The sequence below is a fragment of the Electrophorus electricus genome, chromosome 1 (assembly GCF_013358815.1).
Source record: "Electrophorus electricus isolate fEleEle1 chromosome 1, fEleEle1.pri, whole genome shotgun sequence".
NCBI lineage: Eukaryota > Metazoa > Chordata > Actinopteri > Gymnotiformes > Gymnotidae > Electrophorus > Electrophorus electricus.
Genome location: NC_049535.1, coordinates 35,583,685 through 35,606,108, shown reverse-complemented (window position 1 = coordinate 35,606,108; position 22,424 = coordinate 35,583,685). Strand labels below are relative to the sequence as shown.

Genomic DNA, 22,424 nt, shown 5'->3' with positions numbered 1-22,424 from the left:
TTTTAAACAAACAAGTTGGCCTATCTTAATGGAATGCAAAGAACTATCCTTATACAGCCTCACTTACCTCTACATTCTCCATTAATTACCAATAAACTTCATTAGCTCCGCATTGTCCAATGGTGTAGTTAAGGACCTTTTATGGATTGTTAGACTGTCACCTCATGTCTTTTTAGTCTCAAGCTTTGTCACCTGATACTGCAGCTGTAGAGCACTGAGCCAATTTTACTACAGTCCAGTGGATGAGACTTAAAATTTGACAGTATTTTTAATGAGACCCAAAGACTTTTAGTGTGAGGAACAATGATGTTTTGTCTGATGTCTGAGAAATGATGTTGAGGTCTGAGGATGACCTAAAACCCAGACAGCACTGATTTTATTAATAGTCCATTAATTACTTTTAAAAGCAAGTCAAATAAAATATAAAAGTTATCTTGAAAGGAAGAAGTGGAAAGTGAAGAGTTGCCAAAGAAATAATGTACTCCTTTTTCTGAATTAGAAATAACAAATTAAAATGTATTTATTTAATATGTCATTTACACATGCTACTGTGTGCCTGTTACTGAATGATCCCCGTCCTACTGATCACATGGTACAGCCTGCCACGTGCATTGGGAGTTCCTCATTGTTTATTGTGACTTGCCATATTTGTAACCACGCCTACTTGTTGGCACACACCTGCACCTAATTCATTGTCATTTGTATGTGAGTTTAAAAAATGTCAGGAAAACTTGAGCAACCTGAGAACAACGCCAAAAAAAATGCCGAGATGATATGAGGAAGAATCCTCTGTGACTATGAGTAGAAATATGACTGGCAACAATTACAAGGACATTCTGTTGTAGAGTCTAATTATAGAGAGTCTGAGAGGCTTCTGTACATCACTTGTAGAACAGGTAGTGAAAGGTGCTAGTAAGCCTAAGATCATGCGCTTGATCCTTGGGGAACACAGACTGTTTTATTAATAAATAGGTAAGTATAAATGTACATAAGATAGAACAAACTATTAGGGTCTGGTGTGTTTTACTTTACACAAGGAGGAGGACTGCTGAAATCGGTGTTACTGTAACGATAAGCGGTGAAGAGGCAGACGCATGTGCACAGAAGAGCGAGATTTATTAAGGGCAAATCCAGAGTCATAGTCGTTATAGCAGTCTAGGGTCATAGAGCCAACACGGAGAGTATCGCAATACATGATCAAACAAAGTGCACGAAGACAAACGGGAAACAGGCTATAACAAAGATTAGGAAACACAAAGGCACTGAGTACAAACTAAATACATGCATATACGGGCTTTGAAGGCATTCACCAAACAAATAAACACAATGAACAGCACAGATACAGGCAACACGACAGGGTTTAAATACATGAACTCAACAAGGTAGAAACGAGGGACAGGCGTAAGCAATCAAATGAGGGGCGGAGAAAATGAAACTATGGAATGGAACTGAAATACACAAGATAGGGAAAACATGGACGATGGGAGGGACTAATCGTGACAGTTTCTGTACTACTGACCTATTAAAAAATGTGTCACTGTATTGTTCAGTCAATTTGTTAACTCCCGGGTCCATATATTGTCAAATTGAATATGTTATGCTAAAATTAAAACATAAATGTACATCAGTAAAAACTAGTGAAAGTCAAATTGAGAAGTTATTGTACTGATTTTTGGACTTCATCTCTGCCTCTCCCTTATGTACGTTATTGTTTGATTCACATCATGGTTCTGATCTTTGCCTGTCTGTTGACAACTGTAATGGCCCAAGTGCCACAGGGTGAGGAGCAGGACACACAGGCTCTTTTGACATACACAAACATTTATTATATATACACGATTGATGAACATATCAGCACTCACAGAAAACCAGGTAGGTGAACACAGACAACAGGTTACAAACATAACACGTGACACTACCGTGAGTCGAACATGAACACAGCCAAACATGAACAAAGACTGACAACTCTGTACTCTACTGCAATGGTTTAAATACATACAAACATTAGACACAGAAGCCGGTGCAGGTGTGCAAATATGGGCGTGGTCACAAATGAAAAGACAAACTCCCACAGCTCATGGTGGGCCATACCATGAGAGCATTGGGACTGGGAGCAGTTCCTGACAACAACAATCTTGACCAGCCCCTTGGTTAATAAAGCCCTGTGTGTCTAGGTTCATGATCGTCTTGTCAGTATCTTTCACTTTATAATAACATATACCTGAGAAGTAAATATCAAGACAATCTTAAATTTATTTACCTTTTGCATTTAAAATTCACGCAATGCTCCTTTTTTTTTTTAACAGGTTCTTTTATTTATACTTGCCAGCCATATTCATCACAAGCTGAGTGTGCAACATCAATAAGAATTTTTAAGTTTAATCTTATGAGTCCTGCCTCAAAACAGTTTTATGGTAAAATGGGACAGCAATATAGGCAAACATACAGGTTGCCATACAGGTGTTAATGTAGAAGTACATTGTCTACCAAAGATTCTGTAAAAGCAAAATCAAAAGCCAGAACCTCCAGCCAAACATATGTAGAGTTTGCTCAGGACAAAACTCCTTAGGGGGATGCTCTACTGCCTACAAGGTGATGAAAGTAGACCAATTTAAGGAGTTGGTATTTTTGTAGGAATTCAAGGCTTGTGTCCCAGAAAGCGTTAATCTAAATGAACAAATGGTTACCTCTGTTGTTGACACTGCTGTTCTGGCAGATTAATTTCTGCTCAATCACAAACTAGCTTTTCATGCTGCTAAAGCTGCCAAACCGTCATCTGTCTCGATTATTCTGGACTTTTTTTCGGCAGCCTTTGACACAGTAAACTACAACATTTTTCTGTATGTTCTCTCCAGCCTTGGTGTGACTTTGTGGCTCTGCATGGAAATGGTTTGAGGTTTTCTGGAGGGACGACCCTATCAGGTAACATTGAGAGGATCCACATGCAACTTATTTAGACTCTCCACCGGTGTCCCCCCGGTCTCAGTATTAGGTCCACTTCTCTTTGTATACTCGTTTTCTTGGTCATTCTTAAATCATGTTTCAAATCTGACTCAGTCTTGCAGGTTTCTCCTTTGTAACATATGAAAGATTCAGCCCTTTCTCACGCAGGAAGCTATCCAGGTACTTGTGCGGTCTCTTGTAATTTCAAAGCTAGACTACTGCAACCCACTACTTGCTGGTCTTTCTATAAGAGCCAATAGACCTGTACAACTTGTCCAGAATGAAGCAGCATGACTGGTCTTCAATCTTCTGATGCTTGCCTACAAAGCTAAAAATGGACCAGCCCCTCCATACATGATGACAATGGTCAAAGCCCGATTCGTACCTCGATTACTTTGGACCTCAAGTACAGCTCGGCTTGAAGTACCATGCTTCAAGTCTCATGGAAGACAAGCATCAAGATTATTCTCTGTCCTGGCTCCTAGATTGTGGAACAAACTTCTCCTTACTGTCTGGACAGTAGAGTCCCTAGCAGTCTTCAAATGCAAACTGAAGACCTATCTATTTGTAGAATACTTAAATGACCACTGACCCTGCTCCTATGTTGACTAACTGAAACTACAGTACTTATTGCAGGGTATTGTGTATTGCACTGATGCTCCTGTGTTGAAGCTCTAGTACTTATACTTACTGAAGGTCTAGTACTTATTGTTTATTGCACTGATTGATGTCTGAGAGAGAACTTATGTAGTTTGCACTTTTAGGCATTAGCACCAATCCCTGTATTTTAACAGCATTCTAGTTTCTTGGTATCTTGGATTCTAACCTACTGTACTGGCTAGGATGTATTCTATGAGGAAATGACAAAGCACTTTTGTAAGTTTTGCAATACAGATTCCTCCAGCCATCACCCTGAGATTCTTCATCGTTACTGGCCCCTTTTGATGCTCTGATTGAACCCATTGTTTTAGACTTGAATGTTTCATTGTCTCCTTTGGATGAGCACCAATGCCCAGTTCATATTCTGAGAGACTGGTTCTACACAATTGTTTATTCTAGAGGCTGTTCTCCCTTTGTCTGACACCTGATGTGGTTCAGATGTGTTGGTTCAGGGCTTAGACCTTAGGATTCTTAGGGTTCCCTTCTATAATATTTACCTATGTTCCAGTTTGGTTACTGGCAGGGTCAGGAATGCTATTCATGCTCAGTTATCCATAAAGGGAATATCCTTTATTTCATGCGAAGTATTATTGCTGTTCTATAGCATGTATTGAGCAATTCCCTGCTGTATATATCTGGCTATTTTCCTTGCCTGTTTCGTGTTGGCAATCGGTTGATTATTCGGCTATAAATAAATCTCGGCTATCTACAAGCATCTGGCCTGTTTTAAGATGTCACACAAGGTCACAGGCTTGTACATTTGCTGATTATAAATTACTGATATAAAGTACCTATCTATCTCTTTTTTTGTGTACTGGCCCCTCAATAATTAAGTGCACTGAAAGTAAGCTGATGATTTCAGTTCTTGTTTAACCAAAAGCAGAACCCTGTGATGACTGGGGTTCTGCTTTCACTGAGCCTTGGCTGAGATGAGCTCTTTAATGTTTAACAGCATGATGGCACGTTGTCCCAGTGTTTATTTGATGTTGTGAACAAGGCTAACTTAAACATTCATTCAGTAGTATGGTTGAGATATCATGTAAAAAGTACCCCTTGTGAGTCTGATGCTGAATGCGAGTGGAGGACATTGTCATTCTGAAGCCCTACAGACTACGTGTGTCACAGTATTGTCTGTCTTGTCATGTTTGCCAAATAGCAGGAAAACCAAACCAGGTAATCCCACCTGCTCTGCTAAAGCCCATCCCAGTGTTTGGGGAGCCCTTTGAGAAAGTCATTATTGATTGTGTGGGTTTTGGATCATGTAAGTACATTCTGTGAGTTTTTGTATATAGTATATGCACACAGGTCCCTTAATACTTCACAATATTGCATCTCATTATGATATGAAGTCTGCTCAGCAATTCTTCCAGGAGGGAAATAAAGTCCTGGTGTTGTTGCTGTTGTCTGGTTCTGCCCTTTGTGTAAAGGTCTATATGTAGTAGAGTGACACAGATTATGTGATACAATTGCAAGACACCGTCTTGCCACATTAATTTGCATAAACGCTGTGTCTCTGGTGGTGCCTCTGATGCCTGTGCCGTCTGTCGTGTTCCCCAGCAGAATATTCCCCTTAGCTTGATGGACTAACATTAGGTAGCATATGTCTTCCCACTGATTCTTTGTCCAATTGTGAGTCCCGTACAGTGCTCCCCTCCATGTTGACCCACCTGTCTGAGTCAGCCCAACTCAATATTATACAATTAGTAGATACAAATCCCATATTATTTTCTGACACACCCTCTCAAACCACTGTTCTCAAACATGACAATGAGATTGGTGATAATACACCAGTGAAACAGAATGCTTACCGCGCTAATCCAACTAAGCACTTAATCATGAAAAAAGAAGCCAGGTATCTTATGGAAAATGCATTCATTGTCCCTACTTCCAGTCTGTGGTGTTCCCCTTGTTTGCTAGTTTTCGAGCAAGGTGGAACCTATTGTTTTTGTGCTGATTACAGCAATGTTAATTCGCTAACTAAGGCTGACTCTTTCCTTCTTCTCAGGATGGAAGACTGCATAGGAAAGGTGCAATTTGTAACAAAGCTCAATTTGTTTAAGGGCTATTGGTAGGTTCCCCTTATACAATGTGTTTCTGAAATTTCTGATTTTACAACCCCCAGTGTTTTTCTGCAATATAGTTATATTTTTCACATTAAAAAACTTTTGGATTAAATTTCTAATAAGTACAGTATTGGCTAATTGTGGAGGGTCTTGATGCCTACTTTGATGATGCTGTGGTGTATACATGTACATGGAGAGACCACATGTGCACCTTGGATGAGGTGTTCTCATGGTTTCAGGGAGCCAGGTTGACTCTGAATCTGGCCAAGTATGAGCTTGGTCATGTCAGAGTGACCTACCTTAGGGTAACGGTACCTTTACCCCTGTGGATGTGAAAATCACTTTGGGTAAAAGCATCAGCTAAATGCCATAAAACTGTAAAGTCCTTCCTGTAATACTGTAATACAAAACATTATGAAAAAAAATCCAACAACACACAATTAAACTGGATAAATTAATGTCAGTGGTGTCACGTGAAAATAAACCAGTACGAAATAAAGGGGAAAATAAAAAACAAAAGAAAATGGTACCAGTGTGGACACAAAACAGCAGCGCCACAGGAGGAGTAAAGGCAGTGAACTTAGAAAGAGCCATGCAGTGTTGCACACAGCCAGGCCTACAAATGCCAGGGTACAATGTGTAGATTCCTCAACAACGAGATGCAGCTATTCAGTTTCTGCAGCACAAAGACAAGCCAACTACACTATAAAACAAGTCAAAGTAAACACGGATTTAACACCAAGAACTCACACTATTAGCAGAAACAATAAGGATACATTACAATTGTTTGGAAAACAAATCACAAAAAGGCACAGTGTCTCATCCAAACTTGTATAGAGACATGTATTTTTCACACTTTGATGTATTGTTTTTTACTGTTTGATGGATTGATTTGTGTAGTGTGAATCCCAGCTAACAAAATAACATTATTAGAATGTTCCCCTAACATTTCATTTTAGTTGTAGGAATGCTGCTTTGCAATGTTCCCTAAAAGTGAAAATGTGCAGTTTTCTTCATGTATGCCGAATGTTTTTAAAAATGTTCACAGAATGTTACCTCAACCTTATTTCCTCCTGGAATTTAACAATCTAGGAATGTTTTTAGAATGTTCTGAGAATATTAATAGATTGTTTTTATATGATTTTCTTAAAGTTTTTATGTCATTGGCAAGTTAGCATGTTTTCTTGACATTCCCAGAATGTTACCTCAACGTACCTCTTGCGAGTGGAGGATAAAGTGCCTTACCCTTGATCCCATGTGGAACATACTTTAAGGTAACTTACGGTGAAGGTACTTTAAGGTGACGGCCTAAAATGGTCATAGAATGCATCATAGATAATACCTTTTGAGTACAATTTTGCCTGTGTAAAGGGCAAGCTGTCTTAGCTCAGTGTCTTTCCTATAGTTAATAACATACAGGTCACCTGGCTTCCTGGCAAAAGGGTCTGGTATGAATGGCCTCAAAGCAAGAAGCTGGGAACTGATCTCCCTTATTTGGAGCTGCCTTAAATTTGTTAGCTAGTTAGCCATATAAGATTACATTAGCTAAATGTTGTCCAACACTAGCACAAACCTTGGTTTTACTAGCATTACTAGTTCATTGGTAATATAAATGAAAAAGTACCACAAATACACAATTTGGCTAGATATCTAGGTAGCCCGCCATCTTAGCAAGCTACTAAGCATTATGTAGATTTTCCACCAAAGTTCTCTGAAATGGATTTTGGAAAAGAGATCTTATTGAATTTGGGGGCACCTGAAATACCATGTTTTGAGTAACTCTACTCCAACACTGACTGACTCTGTTTGGGGGCGATAAATGCAGTGCCCTTTAGGCATCAGAGTGAAGGACTAAATTTGATATGATTGATCTTGGGCAGATCTAGTGTCAGCAATGGCCCAAAATATTTTATATATCACATGCTATTGTGCATTTTTAATGTGCAATGAACTACCTGTAATTTATTCATTATTCCTGTATACTGCTCAGAGAAATTGAACATCAATATCAGTCAGTCAGCAGTGTCTATCTGTCTCTCATCGTACTTTGGGCATGCAGGCAGGGGTGAGTTTTTATGGTTACAGGGAACAACAGCAATGATCGTGTAATTTAACATATTTTACATTACATTTGGGATGTAAGTCTTTATAGTTACCTGGTATCTCTTTTTATATATTTTGTTATGAATGAATATATATTCATTCATAACAGAATATTAATATATTAATTCATAACAAAATATTAAAAAGAGATACCGGGTAACCATCCATATGACACTGCATATGTCAATAGCAGCCTTCTTTGTCTCTCCAGAACTGGAACTAGCCCAGGGGCGTGTTTATGGTCTGTCTATGCATAGTTTCCCTGTGACGTTACATTATTATTGGATCGCCCACCTGGAGGACAAAACGAAGGCAAATTCTCTACTGCCCACCAATTATATTTACGAGGTTTGTTTACCTCAAACACCGTCATTAGCAAAAAGTTGATGGTGTCAATCCAGGAAAAAATGAACAACCCAGGATTGTCTTCTCATTGGTTGCTGCACACAGTTGAGCACTGAATCTTTTGTGGTAAACGTATACCTGCACTACACTTAGTTTACTTAGTGACTTTATTTCTATGAAGCAACACGCAACAAATCTCACGAGGTGGGAAAAACAAGAAATAGAATTCTTCTGTAAAACTCTCTATAATTTATTCCCAAGTATACAGCTCAGACTAATTTATCGTCAGTCTCAGTCAGTCAGCGGTGTCTGTCTCTCTCTCCTCGTGAGCAGTGTCTATCTCTCTCTCATCATACCATGGGCACGCAGGCCTCCTGGTTTACTCCATCTGGTTAAACTGTCTCATTGCACTCTCTTATTGTGAAGTATTGCCATAGTTTCTCTGTGTGTGCTGAGTGTTACCTGTGTTTGTCTTCCTGGTTTACAGTCTGTTTTGTCTCCCAGATTTTGCCTTTGACTCATCCCATATCGGTATGTTCATCTAGTTTGACTGTTTACTGGTATTTTACTTTTTAAGCTGTTTTCCAGGTTTGTTCTCTAGCAAGACCCATTTATGATTTGTTTACTCTCTCTGGGTTTTTGACCTGTTTCTGTTTTTTGATGCTCCCTAATAAACCTGAACTGCTCATGTGGTCTTATCACTAATAATCCTGAACCGTTTGATTTTACCTGCAAGTGTCTGACCTCCATCTTTTGCATAACAATAAAATATCTCAGTTTTCACAATTAAAAAAAGAGTACAAAGGACAAAATCCATGTTTTGTGGAAGCAAACATGTGCACATATGCAGTGTTGTCTAAAATAAATCAGGTTTATGTAGAGAAGGCTTCTGCAGGCTTCAGTGTAAAGCCTCAGAAGGCCTCTGTGTCAGGTCTTGGACTAAGGCCAGGACATCACGAGATGGACTGAAAGAGACAATGTTATTGTGATGAACACCAGGTGGTTTGAATGAGATCACTGTTTTGTTTTTTTGTTTTTTTATTTTAAATAATAACACTCTTTATGTTTGGAGATAATGAAGAACAGGATAGTTGTATAAATGAAGTGATCAAATGTTTTGGGGTATCTTAAGGTCAAGAGGCTTTTTTGTATTGAGCTTTATTAGTATTGAGTAAGATCTCTGTTTTTAAAATACTTCAAAGAGTTCTTTGGCTAAGCAAGGTTCATTATCTTACCATGAGTGCAGGGTGATACTGACCTGCAACTTTATCTTGTAGGTGTTTGGTGGTGTGTCTTGAGGTCATCTTTGTTTAAAAAAAGGAAAATCTTCCAAAGGGATATAATGGTGTCAAGCTTCAATTTGCATAGTGGTGGATCTCAGTTTGCATATAATGATATAATGGTAGAGATGTCAAACATTGGTATGTAAAAGAAGGTGGGGCAATTACATAATCACTTCTGAAAACTGTACAAAAATTTGTGTTCCTTGTGTGATTGTCAGACATTCTCTGGACAATGACTCATTTGTACGTTATGTTGACCTGCTGTTAATAAACATGGGACTTGCTATTCTCTTCAATTAATGCTCGAGTCTGCATGTTTATTTCTCTATTTGAGTGTACTTAATATTAATGTAATTTGGGAAAAATTAAGGAATCCCAGCAGCAAAAGGCCTCTGAATTTTGAAGTCAGGTGGCGGCACCATCAGTTTGTTTTTGTCAGATGATCTGAGGGCCCTTGAGGGTACATGCCTGGTGATCATACTGCTGAGATATAGAGGGGCAATACCATGTAAACACTACATGGTAAGCAGTAGTATTTTAAAGTCAATACTGGATAACACAGGTAAACATAACAAAAAATAACATTCAATTAGTGTCCTCTGTTTTTATTAGATGCTTTTTGAAATGCATGTTACAAGTGAACAATTCATGGAAAAAATGAACCAATTCAGTTGTTAATTAAGAACAGGCTACAAGAACAGAATGTAGGATTCACCATTACGCTGATAGGTGTCTAGCTAACTTTCTAGCTCAATTCAGGTTCTTTGTCAAATATTACTAAGACCTATTATTTTTGTGGATTTCCAACCAAATTACTCTCCTTAAGTTATTTAAACCATTCAACTGATATATAGGCATCTATAATATTATTGATAATGATATGCCATCAATATGATAATTATATGCTACATAGCATAGAGAAGGCATCAAACCATTAGTTATTTTAGTGCCAAGATAAACACAAACAACAAAACCTGTTTCAAAATGTTACATAGATTTATTGGAACACTCAAAAATAGAGATGGTATAATATAAATAATGATGTTGTAGTCCCTGAGCTAAGCTTTGTACTAACAAAAGTAAGGGATGATACTTTATTTTCATGACTTGACTATGAGTGTATACATGTGTGCTGAAAGACTCTTGCTCTTAACCCAACACTTGGATGATAGCAGGAAGTGAGAGTAGGATGACTGATGTAACAGAGAGGAACAGATAGGTATCACCATTTCTGGGTTTGGCAGTGATGACCGTAGTAGTCATAGCAGATGCAGGGTTACTGGCACTGGTGACGGTCAAAACAGATGTTGTGTTAAGGAGAGAATGCACCGTCTTCAGCAGGAATGAGGTGAAGTCTGAGGTTTTGGAGAAAGTCATTATTGATTTCTGAGTAACCACATCCACCTGCAGGCTTTTGCTGGAGCTGGAGTTGGTGCTGTTGGAGTTGGTGCTGTTGGAGTTGGTGCTGTTGGAGTTGGTGCTGTTGGGGTTGGTGATGTTGGGGTTGGTGATGTTGGGGTTGGCTGTGCTAGTGAGCAAAGTCAGGACCGCTGCCTGGAACCACGACGCCCCAACCTTACACATCAGAGGTCCTCCTCTTTCACTCTGAGAGGGAGAGAGTCCAAGAGACAAAAGTCAGTAAGAGATAATAATTACAGGACAGATTACCACACACACATTATGACTTTGGATAACAAAACTGGTTTTGGCACTCATTTTATAAACTTTATTCCAATGAGCATTTGGTCCCTGTAGAGGAAATGTGTTTTTCATTTGCTGGGTAAATGAAACAGAACAGTGTGTACTAGGTACCAGATAAAAACATCTATGTCTCTTCTGGGTAAAGAGGTCCGAGCAATTTCCATCTTTGCAATAAACATCCAAATCCCGTGTCACAGGTATTCCTTGTTATTTAGAATAATTTATTGTTAAGTAAAATCAAACACTGTCAGTGGTTTCCTGTCTCATGTCCTTGTTTCATTTTCTCCGTTCCTGTTCTGGTCCTTGTTTTGGGTTTCGCTGTTTCATTAGTTTCACTTGTTTCTTGTTTCCCTCTACTTAGCCCTCATTACCCTGTGTATTTATATCCTGTGTTTCACTAGTCTTGTCGCTGGTCATTGTTGGTCCCTGCCTTGGCTCTGTCCTAGCTTATATCATGTTCTCTCACTCTTCCATGTTGTACATTTTTATTTAGCTTGTTCAGTTATTTTCCTGGATTTTGTGTTACTTTCTGTTCTATCATGTTTCCTGGAGTTGTGCATGTTGGTAATGTGACCCTGGACCATTATTTTGACCCTGTTATTGGATTGGCCCTTAAGAAATCTCACTCTTCTCAGTGCATGCGTCTGCCATGTTACACACTGTAAAACAATGATCAAAAAACATTTTAAAATCGTAAAATTAGACTCCATTTTTTGTTCCCCTGGAAAGCAAGACTTAAATATCACAATGCTTAGTCTCTATTGGTAAAATTGTAATGGTCAGTAATTTGTGTACTCTTCCTTTAAGTAAAATGTGTGTGCATGTATGCCGTGCAGAAGAGGGTTTTTGCTTTGTGCTGTACACGGCAGAGACTACTGGACCTATAGCTCTTTTTTGTCTTTTCCATTTCTCTAAGTAACGCGTTTAAAAGCTCTGGATGTTTTCTACAGTTCATGTATGAACATTTTGCAAGATTCCAAGAGCAGGCTTATATCACGTAGTGAATAAACCAGCAAGATTACTGTAAAACTAAGTTGAGTCTGACTCACATCTCCTCCACGTGCTTCAAAGGTCTCTCTCTTCTAGTTCCAAAGCTCTCTGCTAATTTGGGTTGGAGTATAACTTAAATAGGACTAACTCCAAGCGTTACAACGTCCTTGTAAGCTCTTGATTTAAACTGGCTTTTAGAAATAAAAAGAATGTTGTTTATGTTAAGTAGACACCTGTTCTAGTGGAAAGGCTTGTGTGCAGATGCTGGTAGATGCAGATGCACTATCACAGCTCACGATAGAAGTGTTGATTTGCTGAAGAGTTTGTTGAGCTACAGCAAGAAAGAAAACAAAGAGACTTAAATTATTTGGAAATGAACAAACACTAGTTAGTTTATTGCTAATTATATGCTAATTATTATTTCTCTCTCTCACCCACACCCACACACACACCCACACACCCACCCACCCACACACACACACCTGTGTGCACACACACCCACACCCACCCACACCCACACCCACCCTGTACCTCCTCCTCCTGAGCCCCAGCCAGCTGCCCAGCACTGAGTGTTCACAGCAAAGTTGTTGCTGCCCTGGTCCACACATATGGGCTGGATGTAGTTGGACAGCGTTGGTTTAACGGTCAGCTGCAGCACTGCTATGTTGTTTTGTGAAGTGTTGCTGAACGTGATGTTTGCCACTTTGATGGACACCTCGTTGGAGTTGCTGCCGTTCTGCATGAGGCGGCCCAGGATCACGGTCCAGTCAGAAGCGTTGGTGGAGCTGGAGAGAAATGTAGGACAATCAAAGCTCAGAGCTGCTGCCCATGTGTGTTGATGTGGTCCTGACCACTGACTGTGGCTTTTGTTTGTTAATTGTTTGGTATTATCTGCCCATGACTTTTACCCAGAGAAGCAGTCAGCAGAGCTCATGACAAACTGGGCAGCGATCAGCGTTCCTCCGCAGACATGGGTACCATTACGCTGAACACTTGCCATCCACGGCCACATGCCAGCAGACGCCAAGCCAGTGCCCGCTCCCGAAAGGTCATTCAGGTTGGCATTGCCACATACCACAGCTGCAGAAAGAGAAGAAATGAAGGCAACTGAAGACTGACAGGAGAGTGTAGTTCATCCATGAAGCAGTACTTGTAGCAACAGTAGTGGTAATGTGGGCAGTTGTGGTAATGTTTGTAGTACTTGTAGTGGTGACAATAACAGTGACAGGATCCACAGCCACAGGTTGTATCTTACATATACTCTGCACTCCACAGGCAAAATATGCCACACTGCTACTGATAAAAGCCTTAGTTTTGATTGTGTGTTGTGGACGGTCTTACGTGGAGCGGTGGTCATGGTGGTTGTGGTCACAACAGTGGTGGCAGGAGGCAGGTTACTGCAGGACACATTCAGGTCTGCATTAGTTCCATTAGACGTGTACGTGACGAAGCCTGGCTGGTTGCTGGTGATCACCTGGTTGATCCATTTCTGGTACTGAGACACTCTGGTGTACACACCAGGGTAATTTGCCTGAGCACAACCATTACCAAAGCTCACAATCCCAGCCTGGATCCAAATAGAACCTTGTTTGATGACTAGTGGACCTCCAGAATCACCCTGTGTAGTGCAGAGAGATTTTCATGTTCTCCAAAATGAACACATTGTTAAACAGAAAAAGTACTAAAATCAAGCAGAATATGGTAAAATTACCTGACACGAGTCTTTCCCTCCTGGTAAAGCTCCAGCACAAATCATGTTGCCTGTGATTCCTCCACCATATAAGCAGAAACATTGCCTGTTTCCAATAATTGGGACTTGCACTTCCTGTAGGTACCCAGGAGATGGAAGACTTGCTGTAACACACATTAAACATTAAATTAGATATCATGAAAATTGGTATTAGTATTTTTTCCCATGTAGCTTCATTACTAATACTAGTAAGTGTCCTGGATTTTGAGGGATCGTAGCGTAAAAGCAAATAAAATAAAACTGGGCCTACTCAAAGTAGTATCCTGCTTTTTATTACAGTCCTTCCTAATCAGACTGAAGTCCTTCGTGAAGCCTCTCACAGAGGTTAGAGACTGTCTACCCAGTTAATGTTAATAGTAGCACACTTCATCCAGAAAATCTTCATACCATAAACCAAAAGTACTAATTATAAACAATAAGTATAAAACTGACAACTGTAGAATAAATCGATATTATATTTTTATCTCCTGCATAGCAGGTGCTAGCAACACAAAGAACATAGGTCCAGTGCCCAGGGTGCACACACAGTATCATACTGATAAAATATATGTAAGTCACTCTGGATAAGAGTGTATGCTGATGTAATGTAATATAATGTAAATATTAGGCTCAGTTGTTTTATGTAATAGTTATGGCTTGTCAGGGGAAAGGAAAGTGAGAGAGGCTCCTTTTCATTGTTCATCTCAATGTCCTATTAGTGAACTTCCATTTACATTACATTTATGGCATTTAGCTGATGCTTTTATCCAAAGCAACTTATAATTATGACTGAATACAACTTGAGTAATTGAGGGTTAAGGGCCTTGCTCAGGGGCTCAACAGTGGCAACCAGCAACCTTCTAATTACAACTCAAGTACCATAACCACTGAGCTACCACTTCCATAACAGAGAGGTGCTGTATGTGGATATAAGATTTAGGATCAGTCCATCAGTGTCTGTTCATCAGGATGTAACTGATGCTCCTGTTCTGATCCCACATCAGTATTCTCAGTTTAATGAGTTTGATAGTTTACATATGGAGCTTAATAAGACAACCTTTACTGTTTCTCACCTCCAGAGCCGATGTTCCCCCAGCCAGTGACCCAGGACAGGGTTCCATTGAAGAAGGTGCTACCAGAGGCAGCCAGACAGATAGGAGTGACGTAGGGGGTGAAGGTCACTGTGGAAGACAGCTGAAGCAGGGCCATGTCATTGTCATTGGTATCTGAATTGTAGTTGGGGTTTATGGTGACACTTGTGACAGATCTGAACACCTGATTCATGTTGGTTCCTTCCAGAGTCTCTGTACCCAGATACACAGTAACCTGAGAGGCAGTATATCTGAAAAATGAGTAGAAACATTCTTATATCACCTTCACCTGGTTTTACAGTTGCATTACAGTCATGTTTTGTGAATTATAGATTGTGAGCTACATAATTTGTGTCTTACTTGGTATTTGCAAAGCAGTGTGCCGCTGTCAGAACCCAGCCACTGTTGATGAGGGATCCACCGCAGAAATGGAAATTATAGGCATGATGAATGCTGACTTGCCAAGGCCAAGAACCTGCAGCAGCATTCTGTCCTCCCACTATCTTGTTGTTCAAAGGAGCCACACCACACACTGAAGAAATGGCAGACAAATGGTTGTCTAGCTAGATGTTTGACTCTCTGTCTGAGCTAATTTACATGCTATGCATATATGATCGTATTAATCCATGTTTAAGAGGAATGAGAAGAAATATTTGTATACAGCTTCAAGAGAAGGTTTGTGAACCCCAGAAGTATTACAGGGATTTCTGCATAATCTAGCAGTCCATTAGCACTCAGTAGCTGAAATATTTGCGTCCCACTGCCCAAAACACTTTTTCTATAGAAAAAAGGAAATATACAGATACAGTTTCAGTTCAGTTCAGTCATAATTGTAAGTGACTTTGGATAAAAGTGTCAGATAAATCCTATAAATATATATTTTAAACACTTTTAAACAAGTAATGTTCCTAGAATTTTACCTTATTAATCTTTTAAAACACTTCTTTAATACAGACAGGGTAAAGTGAAATGTTCTGATTGTTATCTTAAATACCATTTAAATGTTCTTCTGCTCATACATCGTCATACACTGTTAACTTTTTTCACATCTTGCTTTCTCCCCAAATCTTATTTACTGAATTGTGTGCCATCTATTATAAAGTCTATAACAGCATCTTTATTTTATTTCATAAAAGAAAAAGTAGAATGAGCACTTCCAGTGCAGTTCAGTGGTTCTCAATGACATTTGTTCCCTAAGCCACCTAAAAGGTGCCTATTGTTATTAGGTATATGTAATTGTAGTGAGCACAGATTACACCTTATTCCTCTGATAACATCTTCATCTCCTGCCCACAGACAGGAACCAGTAACTTACCACTCAGCTGTGAGTCGCACCCTGGAACACAGAACAAAGACAAGGTCCCATGAATTTAACATTTTATTTATTTATTTTGATGTATACTCAAGCAGGATTATGCAAGGATGAAAAGATGCATATGAGAATATTTAATATATAATAAATCTTTTTTTCTGGGTATGTTTTCTATTGTTCTTGGAAAAATAACGTTTTTGGTCACATTTCAGCTCAAGTACTCGGATAGAATGAACACTTCCAGTGCATTTCAGTGGTTCTCAATGACATATTTGTTCCCTAAGCCACATAAAAGGTGTTTATTGTTATTAGGTATATGTAATTGTAGTGAACATAGATTACACCTTATTCCTCTGATAACATTTGGTTTGGTATGGTTGAGCCATCTTCATCTCCTGCCCACAGACAGGAACCAGGACCCCTCTGGCTCCACGACGCCTATCAACAACAGTCATAAAAGGGCACTAATGGCTTGCCATCCCTGCCTGACCATCTGACTTTCTTCTCCCTTCTTCCAGGACATCCTGAATGTCATAAATCCAGGGTGGAATGCAAGAACCTTCTCCCATCCTGTTTATCCTTCTGGAACTATGTCCTTAATTTCCATCAGACTCTAATTTACCAGGACAATCAAACTTCTCTATGCACATCCCAAGGACAAAGACACTTCCACATGAATGTATTTGTAAAAGCTCTCAATATGTATAATAAATACATTCTTTCATATGTCCATTGTGCCATATGGCAAGGAGAAATGTTGATATGTTTCTTTTCCCACAAATATAAGCTCGACAAAATAATAACAGTTCAATGTTGAGTTCACTATGACCTCCAGTGGTAATAAGTTCAAATAATGTCTGAATATTTTTGGTATAATCCTCAAATTGTGGTATTTGTTTATATTATTTTTGGTAATTTGTACATGATAATGAAAAAATAATTAATTTTACTCATAATTATATTCATTACAGTTGACTTCCTTAGGCTTGTTGTAAACAAAACTGCTAACCACTTCTAACTATTTATTGGAAATCATATCTGAACCAAATAGACAGAATATAATAAAGTTCAAGTAGAAAGAAATTGTTATGAATTTTCTTCTATGCAGATGAAAACATCAGGAGAATTGGGAGTGTTGTTTCACGGTTGTACAGCTGCAGCAATCAGTTCAGGATCTTTTATGATGTCTCTGAACCGCTTGTGACTTCCTGCTTGTAGAGCTGTAAGCAAGGGCCTACAGACTGCAGGATGACACAAGCTTCTTCAACTTTTCCTGCAGTTCAGAAAAAGTTGGCAGCAGGAAACCATTTTTTTTTGTTTTTGTTTTACAAACTGAATTTCGCTACCATGGCTGTTGACATCCTCCTGTGAGGATCCTCTGTGCATACTGGTTCATATGAGGCCAGGGGTGCTGTCCTTCCATAGCATCCGCTACTGTTCAGCAATGAGCTGAAACCAATGGTTCTACCACTGAGCCCGCTGCTATACACATGACTACGTGTGATTGGTCTAACAAAGTCACGTAAGATGTTATTGATTGGTGAACAGAACTATCCAAGATGTGTTTAAATGAAGCATAGAAAAGCGTAGAAGTAAAAATTGTTTAAAAATGTAACGGGAGGAACAGAGATGAATGTAATATAGTAAAAGGACAATTATGACCTCACAAATGTACTCAAGAGTATAAAGTATCCTCTAGTAAATTATCTCTTAAAAGTATAGTTTGTTCAATGTTAATTAAATAAATGTAAAAGTGTAAATGTTGCCCATTACTGACCACCTCTGCAAGGATGTAAAACAAAAGCTATTCGGAACGCCAATATGTGTCTTGTATGTAAGAATGCTGGTGTAACTTTAATAAAACTTTCCAGTAAAGTTTGGTAGAGAAGTGAAACTGTGGCCAATAAGAATAAATGAATAATATTAAATTAATTTCAATCACAAAGTTAAAGGTTCTCTGGCCCCATTAATTTATGAAATAGACTACAGTGGATAAAGTTCCCTTTAAAATTTTACTCATTCATTTTTTGACAATCAATTTTTTAGGAAATTGATTTTGTTCTGTTTTTTCTACATTTATTTTCAATGATGCTCTTACATACATCCTGTCTACTTTAAATGGTTCCTGTTTGACAACTGAACAAACTGACAGTCAGAATGACCAATGAGCTCAGCGTGTTTTCATAGTCATTATATTTCTACTTATGGATTTGACAACATTACATGTTTTACTGAGAATAAGACCAATTTGCAGTTTAACTTGACACCTTGTATATGTCGGCTTATATCTGACATTATATATCTGACCAGTAATATACTCTCTGCATATAAACTGGTTAGTTTAGTTCTATTTTTAGTCATGTTTGAAGTCCACTTTGGTTTAGAGAGCAGGTAAATAAACATTCAAAAGTGTACTGATGTTTGCCTGAGGCAACACCATCCCTCACATCACAACGTCCTTACATATACCTACACAGACAAAAGGAAACACACACACAACTACACTTACTCCCTAAGTAGAAAGCACAGATCAAACCCACACCCTAAACAAAATGACAGTCACTCCCTTCTTACCAGTGAATACACAACATAAGGAACAAAGTGGAGTATATACAAATATACAATGGCAAAACTACTAAGGCAAACACAAGTGCAAAGTCAAAACTGGAAGCAAGATCATACACTAGGTCAAATATCATACACTATTAAACAAACGTCTCAAAACAAATATCACTGACTTCCTCTCTCTAGCTTCTTCTTATTATTAATCCTTGAGGCAGGTGGAGTCCTGCCTTATGATATGCTGAAAACATGAAGCACTGTACTGAAATGTGGAACTGGACCTGTAATGGAACATAATCAGACTCCACCCCCCCCCCCCCCAAATGAACACAGAACATAACCCCCCACACATAAGAGTAAACATCTAGCATCTAGAATTCACAAAACAAAAACATCCAATTAGCACCTTGATAGAGCATTTATAGGGTTTAGGCGGTATGGGTGTTGTCTGATGGGTGGACGGGATCCTACCTCTATATAATGTTGTAGCACAGAAATGGGGACATCAGAAAACCAAGAGGGGAATTTATTTATAAGTGCAGTTAAGTTAACCTGAGCTGCAAGGAGAATGCCAGACAACTTTTGCAGAAGAGCTTGCAATGCGAGGGAATTGGGGAGACAGGCACAAAGTAAGCAGTTCTGGCCAAGATGCAGGTCATCTTGCTCAGGTGAATACTCACTGGTTACTGTGGTGGTAGCTACTGGAACAGAAACATCTGAGGGGGTCTGTATGGTCAAAACTTTATCTGAGTTAGGTGAGTGCTGGTAGTCTATATATGGCTTTAACAGGTTTATATGACATAGACGTGATTTGTGTCAACGGTCCAGGGTGGCTAATACATAATTAGTGGGAGATACCTTTGATTACACAACATACAGGCCAGAAAATCATGTACTAAGAGAACCTGAAAAGGGGCAAAAAGGCAAGTACACAATCTCCTACTTCAAATGAACTCGAGACTGCTTTGGCAGAACATTCGTTTTTGCTAGCCTAATCACAGATGGCGCACAACCTCTATTGAAGTTTATCAATGAAGTCACTTACAGGTGAATACAAAACTGAGGGACGATCAGACAACCATTGTTTGTTCAGTAATTTAAGCAGACCTCGCATTTATCGACCAAAAGTAGGGAGTTTGGGCTAAAGCCAATAGATTCCTGCACTGTATCCCAAATGGCAAACAATAACAAGGGCACTCCCTCATCCCAATCTTTATCAAAATCATGACAGTATGTTTTTAACATGTTCTTGAAGGTCTGATGGAACCTTTCTAGGGCTCCATGGGACACTGAATAGTAAGTGCTAGACACCTGATGCTGAATTTTTAATTTGCCAACTACTTGTACAAACAGGGTCAACATGAAATTAGAACATGGTGCAAAACTTAATGCTTAAACTATAGCTTTAGATTTAAGGGGAATGGCCTCAGGGAACCTGATAGCAGCACACATAAGTGTAAGGAGGCAGCTATTTCCAGACCAGGTTTTGACCATCACAATCTAATAACAATCTCCCAAAAGGCTCACTGACAATGCAGAAGGGATCACTTAAATTTACAGCATTTTAGCTGACACTTTTATCCAAAGCAACTTACAATTATGATTAAGTACAACTTGAGGGTTAAGGACCTTGCGCAGGGGCACAACAGTGGCAATTTGGCAGTTGTGGCACTTCCGATTACAGAAACCTTCCAATTACAAGTCAAGTACCTTAACCACTGAGCTACCACTGCTCACTTAATTAGGTTTTCCAACCATTTGACAAGTGTGATAAGAACAACAGTAATTAACTATGTCGCCATTTACAAAGGGCCAAAGGAAATGTGACAAAATGTGCTGTACAGTTTTCCTACTGCCTAGATGTCCAGATATCGGATGTCCATGAGCCAAATACAAAGCATGAGACCTAAATGGGGTTGGGATAACTATTTGGTAGACCAGGTCCTCATTAATACACCATCTTGAATGGAGTAGTGCTGTTGCTGAGTGGGGGTGCCTGTTTCCCTTCAAAGCAGTGCGTAAGGGATTGGGCTGCCCTTTGTGCAGACATCAACGCAGCTCAGCCTATAGGCTCTGTTGAAATGGGAGTAGATAGAACAGGCTTATCAATAGCGGTACACACATTGTCGGTGTCGGATGCTGAGATAGCAGGCTTAATGACAGAGGGATCACTCATAAATGTGTCAGCCAATGACACAGTATTCCCAAATTTCCGAGCTTCAGCATGCATTAACACACAAGCAGGAAATACTGCCTGTTCAACGGCAACGGGACTCTCATCAAGGGGGCTTGAAACTACTTCAGGTAACGGGATACATTTCCACCCGCAGTGTGATGTCCTAATATAAAGGACACCCCATTCACTGGCAAAGCTGAACTTACAGCTACTCTAACCATGCTCTCAGTTCTAAGCAAAATGTTATGCAGCCGGAGTACTCCTAGTTCAACACCTTGCACTAACACGTCACTACCACAACTGATTTGAAAAGAGCAGTCTCCAACATAAACACGCCAGGACCCATATCACGTAAACCTGTGATGGTCTGTTTGTCTTCATCTGCTTCAAAAAGAGAAAGACTTATCTGTAGATGCAGTACTTACAGTACTTTTTATAACGGCACCATTTTTTTTCTTATGCACCTGTATTGCTAAGCAGGCATTCTTGCGCATAAGCACAGGACAATTAGTTATAATGTGTCCATGCTCATGGCAGTAGAAGCACTCACGTGTTTCCACAGAAACAGCTGAAATGGGGGCATCAGATTTCAGGGAGCTCACAGGAGTCCTTGAGTGAATTGCTTCACTATGGGAAACAGGTGCATTAAAAACAGTTCTGTGAGTCAAATTCATCAGGAAGTGTAGCAGCAGTGGATAGATTACACACTTTTTGTTCATTTAAATACAATATTTTTAGGAAGACAATTCTTGAATTCTTCAACCAGTATGAGCTCTTCAAATTGGTCTAATGTGGTAATGTTACAAGCAGCATGCCACTTCTCTTTTCCCTGGCAAATTCCACAAATGTCTGGTTGGGGTTTTTCTTTAAGCATCTGAAATTGTGTCTATATGCTTCTGGTACGAGTTCATAAGCTTGGAGAGCAGTTGCTTTCACAATGTGGTAATCTAGGCTCTGCTGAAATGATAGGGAGGAACACACATCTTGGGCTTTACCAACTAGCTTACACTGCAGTAAGAGAGACCATACTTTTGTGGTAATAAAAAAAAGAGTGTTTACAGGGAAAAGAGGCCTAACATTGCATAATGTTAATAATTAATATTAATAACATAAAACATAAGGGAGTATAGAGATTCTGTGTCCTTTCAAACACAGGGATTTAGGAGCAACATTTATTGGTGGCCTGTACGGGGACCTTTGGCTGTGGACCCACAATGTTATCAGCACCAACTGATGGATGACCTAAAAACTGCATTGCTCCGAGTGTGATGGTTTAAAATGTTCAAAAGCATGCTGAAATCAAACAGTCTATCAACAATCTCAGAAGGTATGATAAGACAAAAGTCTCCATCAACTTAGTTACAGCCTTTGAAGAACGGCAGGGCACAGCAGGGCATCAATTGGACACTGGAGATATAAAAGATATCTTGTCACAGACAGTTGTGAAAGTAAGGATGAAAAATATT

At 39.3% G+C, this 22,424-nt stretch overlaps 1 protein-coding gene across 1 annotated transcript; it reads right to left on the bottom strand.

The window, feature by feature from the left end:
• Window positions 1-10,546: 10,546 nt before the first annotated feature.
• LOC113568521 (transmembrane protease serine 9-like) lies at window positions 10,547-17,606 on the bottom strand. The gene is made up of 10 exons (XM_035524478.1): window positions 17,567-17,606; window positions 16,224-16,244; window positions 15,269-15,467; window positions 14,891-15,159; window positions 13,800-13,942; window positions 13,430-13,706; window positions 12,997-13,168; window positions 12,620-12,873; window positions 12,322-12,419; window positions 10,547-11,002 (listed from the first exon to the last, which is right to left on the bottom strand). The coding sequence occupies exons 1-10, from the start codon at window positions 17,604-17,606 to the stop codon at window positions 10,547-10,549; spliced, it is 1,929 nt and encodes a 642-aa protein (XP_035380371.1).
• Between the last annotated feature and the right edge of the window lie 4,818 nt (window positions 17,607-22,424).

Coding starts and splice junctions, on each gene's coding strand:
- LOC113568521 (XM_035524478.1), bottom strand. CDS start 17,606: ATGCACAGAGGATCCTCACAGGAGGATGTCAACAGCCATG. Junction 16,245..17,566: donor GGAGGATGTCAACAGCCATG/GTAGCGAAATTC, acceptor TCTGTGTTCCAG/GGTGCGACTCACAGCTGAGT. Junction 12,874..12,996: donor TCTGCTGACTGCTTCTCTGG/GTAAAAGTCATG, acceptor ATTTCTCTCCAG/CTCCACCAACGCTTCTGACT.